Source organism: Belonocnema kinseyi, chromosome 1 (genome assembly GCF_010883055.1).
Source record: "Belonocnema kinseyi isolate 2016_QV_RU_SX_M_011 chromosome 1, B_treatae_v1, whole genome shotgun sequence".
Classification (NCBI taxonomy): domain Eukaryota; kingdom Metazoa; phylum Arthropoda; class Insecta; order Hymenoptera; family Cynipidae; genus Belonocnema; species Belonocnema kinseyi.
Window position 1 is genome coordinate 81,327,210 of NC_046657.1, and position 6,187 is coordinate 81,333,396.

The 6,187-nt window shown below is 21.5% G+C and overlaps 1 protein-coding gene across 2 annotated transcripts in view; it reads left to right on the forward strand.

Moving 5' to 3' along the window:
- LOC117171799 (activating signal cointegrator 1 complex subunit 2) overlaps window positions 1–5,293 on the forward strand; it is a 46,711-nt gene extending 41,418 nt beyond the window's left edge. For both annotated transcript variants that reach the window (XM_033359415.1, XM_033359424.1), the window contains one exon: window positions 4,964–5,293. In XM_033359415.1, coding sequence (XP_033215306.1) covers window positions 4,964–5,103 — 140 coding nt within the window. In that variant the 3' untranslated portion in view covers window positions 5,104–5,293. The remainder of the gene's footprint in view (window positions 1–4,963) is intronic.
- Window positions 5,294–6,187: the final 894 nt, after the last annotated feature.

The window sequence follows — 6,187 nt, forward strand, 5'->3', positions numbered from 1 at the left end:
TTAAACGATTTCACATTTGTTTAGAAGATTTTAAAAGATTTCAAAGATTTTACCAACATTTTAAAATGTTTTACAAAGATCTAAAACATTTCACAAAGATTTAAAAGTTTCAAAAGATTTCTAGGATTCTTAATATTTTAAAAAGTGTACAGTACACCCGATGTCAAAGATTTCAAAATACTTCAAAGATTTTAAACGATTTTAAAATGATTTAGAAGATTTCATATTCTTTCACAAAGATTTCAAATATTTTATAATTTTAAATGAATACAAAAGATTTCTTCACTCATATTTCAAGTATTTCCTAAACATTTCATAAAGATCTCAAAACATTTAAAGATTTTACACGATTTCAAATTTGTTTAGAAGATTTCAAAAGATTTCAAAGATCTCAAACTAGTCACAAAGATTTTAAAGTTTCAAAAGATTTCTAGGCTGTTTAATATTTTAAAAAGGGTGCAGTACACCAGATGTCAAAGATTTCAAGACATTTCAAAGATTTTAAACGATTTCAAAATGTTTTAAGAAGTTTTCAAAATCTTTCACAATGATTTCAAATATTTTAATGATTTTGAATGAATACAAAAGATTTCTTCACAAATATTTCAGGTGTTTTCTGAAAATTTCAAAACATTTAAAGATTTTAAACGATTTCACATTTCTTTAGAAGATTTCAAAAGATTTCAAAGATTTCAAGAATTGTACCAAAGTTTAAAAATATTTTATAAATATTTCAAACATTTCACAAAGATTTTAAAACTCTAAAAAATTATCAAGTATTCTAAATATTTTAAAAAGGATATATTACATCAGATTTCAAAGATTTGAAACAATTTTAAAAAGTTTCAATAAATTTGAGATTTAAAAATATTTCCAAGATTTCGAAAATTTCACAAATATTTAAAATATTTCCTAAAAATTTGATAAAGATTTCAAAAGATTAAAAAAATTTTCCGAATATTTCACAAATATTTTCGAAAAATTTACAAAGATTCCATGGATTTCAATGATTTTACCAAAATTACAAAACATTTCACAAATATTGTAAATATTTGAATGATTTCAAACAAGTACAAAAGATTTTACAAATATTTCCTAAAAATTTCATAAAGATTTTAAAAAGGGTACTGTAGAGAAAATTTCAAACATTAAAAAATACTTTAAAGATTTTGAACATTTTCAAAATTGTTTAGAAGATTTCACAACATTTCCCAAAGATTTTAAAACATTCAAAAGATTTCTAGGATTTTTAATAACGATTTCAAAAATTTAATGATTTCAAATGAATACAAAAGAGTTTAGAAAGATTTCACAAATATTTCGAAGAATTCTTAAGGATTTCAAAGATTTTAAACAGTTTTAAAAGGTTTCGATAAATTTGAGGTTTCAAAAGATTTCAAGGATTTCAAATGAACACAAAACATTTCACAAACAAAGATTAAAGAAAGATTTCACAAATACTTCAAGGACTTCAAAGAGTTTACATAATTTTAAAAAGATTTCACAAAGATTCCAAATATTTTAATTATTTCCTAAAAATTGCATAAAAATTTTTAAACATTTAAAGATTTTAAACGATTTCAAATTTGTTTAGAAGATTTCGAAAGATTTCAAAGATTTTACAAAGATTTAGAATATTGAAAAACATTTTAAAGATTTTAAACTATGTCAAGTTTGTTTGAAATATTTTAAAACTTGAAAATGATTTCGAACTTTCCACAAATATTGAAAAGATTTCCTAAAAATTTTCATAGAGATTTCAAAAGATTAAAAAAACCTTCCGAATATTTCACAAATATTTTTGAAAAATGTACAAAGATTTCACGGATTACAAACATTTCCAAATATTTTAAATATTTTGAGCGTTTTAAAATTTTTTGGAAGATTTCAGAACATTTCATAAAGATTTTAAAACTTTCAGAAGATTTCGAATATTTCAAATATTTTAAAAAGGGAAATCAGATTTCTAAGATTTCAGAACATTTCAAAGATTTGCAATGATTTCCAAAATTTTTAGAAGATTTCAAAAGATTTCAAAATATTTCAAAGATTTCAAATATTTGCATGATTTTAAAAGAATACAAAAGATTTTAGAAAGATTTCACAATAATTCAAAGATTTGTAAGATTTTCAATAATTTGCACAAACAGATTTCAGAAACATTTCACAAATGTTTCCAAGAATCCATAAGTGATTTCGAATAAATTCAAGAATTTATATAATTTTAAAAGATACCGAAGATTTTAGAACGTTTCAAAAGTTTTCAAGAAATTGGAGATTTCAAAAAATTCTAGTGATTTGAAACAAACACAAAACTTTTCATAAATGGAGATTAAAGAAATATTTCAAAAAATTTCACAAAAATGTCAAAGAATTCAACAATGTCAAAGGTTTCACAAAAATATTAAATGATTTTAACAGATTTCACAAAAGATTCAAGATTTCAGAAAAATTAAAAATATTTCAGAAAATTTCAACAAATTCACAAAGATTTGAAACGATCGAAAGTTTGTAAGAAGATTTAAATAATGTTGAGGATTTCAAAACTTTACAAAGATTTAAAAATATTTTCAAAGACTTCCCAAAGACGACATATGTTCGCAACAAATTCAGATTTTGTTTGTTTATGATTCTGCTTTCCTTAAAAATTTTTAGCCAATAAAAAAATGAAATGTTCCATCTTTTGCATGTATAACAGACAGTTATTCGATTATTTGATGTAAAGAAAGGAGACCCGGAAAAACTTGATTTCTGGACCTGGTAAATCTTGAAAGGATCTTAAATTTTTTTCGTAGAAATCGCTGGATACCCTGTATTTGTACATTTAATTTTGAAAATTGAATTTAGATACTCATTTCACAACATCATAAACATTTCAAAAAAATAATATTCACCTTACATTTTTCTAAAAATTTTTTATTGAATTTTGTATACATTTAATTGATTGATAACCCTGTTAAAACAATTTAAAAAAATATACATGTACATTACATTTAAAAAATTGAATTTAGATACTCATTTCACAACATCATAAATACATTTTTTTAAAGTATAGAATTATCAAAGAGGTTTTTTACAGAAAAATTTTTATTATAAAAATAATAACTAATAATCAATTGCATAACCTTAAAGTAAATAATTAATTTATGTTACTTAGTTGAAAAACAATTTAATTTTAATTTATATGTAATTTATTATTGCGCACAAAATTAATCAGATAATAATTAATTAAATAGTTAGCAATATAAAAAGCATCAAACTATTATTTTTATTGATATATTCAAATAATATTTACTTTATATTTTTCTGAAAATTTTAAATTGGATTTAGATACTCATTTCACAATATCATGAATGTTTGAAAAAGAGTATAGAGTTATAATAGAAGTTTTTAAAAGAATAATTAAATTTTAATTATAAAAAAATAGATAATATTCTATTGTATATCCTTAAAGTAAATAATTAATCTATGTTATTTAGTTGAAAAACAATTTAAATTTAATCTCTATGTAATTTATTATTGTGTACAAAATTAATCAGATAATTAATTAAACAGTTTACAACATAAAAAGCATCAAACTATTATTTGTATTGATATATTCAAATAATATTTACCTTCTATTTTTTTTTATTTTATTGAATTTTGTATGAATTTAATTTATTGATAACTCTTTAAAGCAATCCTAAAAAAATAAAATATATGTGTTTCTAATTTTGGAAAATTTAATTTAGATACTCATTTCACAACATCAAAGTATTTAAAAAAAGTATGTAATTGTAATATACAGAGAGATTTTCCTTATTTCATTATTCGCGTATTCTGTAATTCTTGAAAGTTTCCGACTAGAAAGTATAAAATCTTCAAAGTGTTTCGAATAATTAAATTATAATTTTAATTTACAATTATATTTTGAATGCGCAATTCTAAGACAGCTTAAATATTTAAAAATTTCATATTAAAGGTCTTGATTTAGTCAGTTTAAAATTTTATAATTTAGGATATAAATATAAAGCAATTTCGAATTAAAAAGGATAAAATCATATAATTTCAAAAAATTAAATATCAAAGCAATATTGTTTTGTATTCTTTGTCATAATTTTTAATTTTCTATTTAAGATCTTAAAATTAGTCGGTTTTTAGCTGGAGCTTTAAACAAATAAGTCATTTCAAATTGAAAAATTTTTTATATTCGAAAATTTCTAAGATGAATAATAATTCTAAAGGAAGATTTTAAATTATTAATTATCTGTAATTGATACATCAGTAAATGTACAATTTCCATAATTTTAAGTGGTTACAGTTTCAGATTTCTGAATTTTCATGAACAGCGCTAAATTTTTTTCTTTCATAGGTTTTACTTTTTAAACTTTTTAATTAAAATTGAATTGGTTAAATTTTGCAAAGTATTATTAGCAATTTTAATATTTATTTTTAAGCTTTGCCTTTGAAAGATTCAATTTATTTTCCAATATTAAATTATCAAATTTTAATCGCTTTGAATTGAAATTATTCAAATTTAAAAGTTTTCAATCTTTAATTATTTAATTTTGAACGCTTTAATTATAAAGAACATAATTTAAATTCCTCTGCATTTTAAATGATCAAATTATCATAATTTGAATCCTGAATATTCAATTTTAAACGTTTTAACATTTTAATATTTTTGAAATTTTAATCTAAAATTATTCTAGTTGTGTGATTCTCCAAATCGAATTAAAATTGGTTAATTTGTAAGTGCTTCAACTCAGAAATCATACAATTTAACTCTTTTTTCTAATCAAATTGTCCAAAATCGTTCGTATATATATATTTTTTTTAATTTTAGAAGCTTGCAATTTTTTTTTGTATAAATCGGGAGAAATCACGATTATTTACCGGGAGAATCGGGAGACGAAAATTTGAAAAATAGTGGAAATTCTGATTATAATAATAATTATTATTATTAATATTTGGGGAATTGCAGGCAATCCGAAAGGCCAAGGACAAGAAAAAGACGTCGTTGTGAGTCGTGATCAGAAAAATACAAACAAAGCTGCAAGAGCGAATCACAATCGTCGAGTTGGATCTTCGTGGAAGAGAAGACAGGGCATGATACCCTCTTAATTTATTTAAGAACTACATTGTCACAAAGTAGCCAAACCACAAACGCCAATCGGAGTAAGAAGATTTCACAAAAACAATCGTTACTACCTGGAAAATAAGAAAAGGAAAAATTATCAAATAATTTCAGCTGAATTCAACTTCAACAAGGCTAAGATCGTTTCTTTGAATAAAATACAATTTTAAATTAAAATTATTCTTTATTTTAAATTAATTATCTGATAATCCTCAGCCATTTCCATTATCCTGCGTTGAGATTAATTGATTAATTTATTATTTAATTGTAAATGATTACTATTTTTTGATTAATTAATAAAGTAGGACAAGTTTTAAGAAAATAGTTTAATTTTCAAGAAAAAAAAGATTAATTTTCAAAAAAAAATATGAGAGTTCGATATTCTTAGAAAGAAAAGATTAAAATTTTAAATTCCAAACAGTTGAATTGAACCAAAAAGGGCAAATTTCAAACTATATAGTTGAATTTTTTAACATGAAAAGATCAATTTTTAAACGAAATTGGGAAAAATAAATTTGAAATGAAAAAAATCTTTTCAAGTGAGAAAAAAAATCGAGTTTTTGACAAAAAGTTATAATTAAGTTTGTCGCATATAGTTACGTTTTTAGCAAAAAAATTAATTTTTAACATAAAAATATTAATTTTATACAAAAAATGTAATAGTTAATATTTCAGCCACCTTTTTTTTAAATTAAACATAAAAAACAGTTAAATTTCACCAATAAAGACTAATTTTCAACAAAAAATATAATAATTAGATACTCTAACAAATAAAAGATTTAAATTAAAAGCTTTAAAAAGTTGAATTGAACCAAAAAGGGCAAATTTTCAACCAAATAGTTGAATTTTCAACTTGAAGTTACATTTTCTTTGAAAAAATTTTTTTAACTTAAATAAAAAACAAGTTTTCGATAAGGAGTTGAATTTTCATCCGAAAAGTATGAATTTTTTCAAAAAATTGTATTTTTAACTGTATAGTTACGTTTTTAGCGAAGAGATTTATTTTTAATCTAAAAATATTAATTTTCGACAAAAAATGTAATAGTTTATATTTCAGCCACCTTTTTTTTT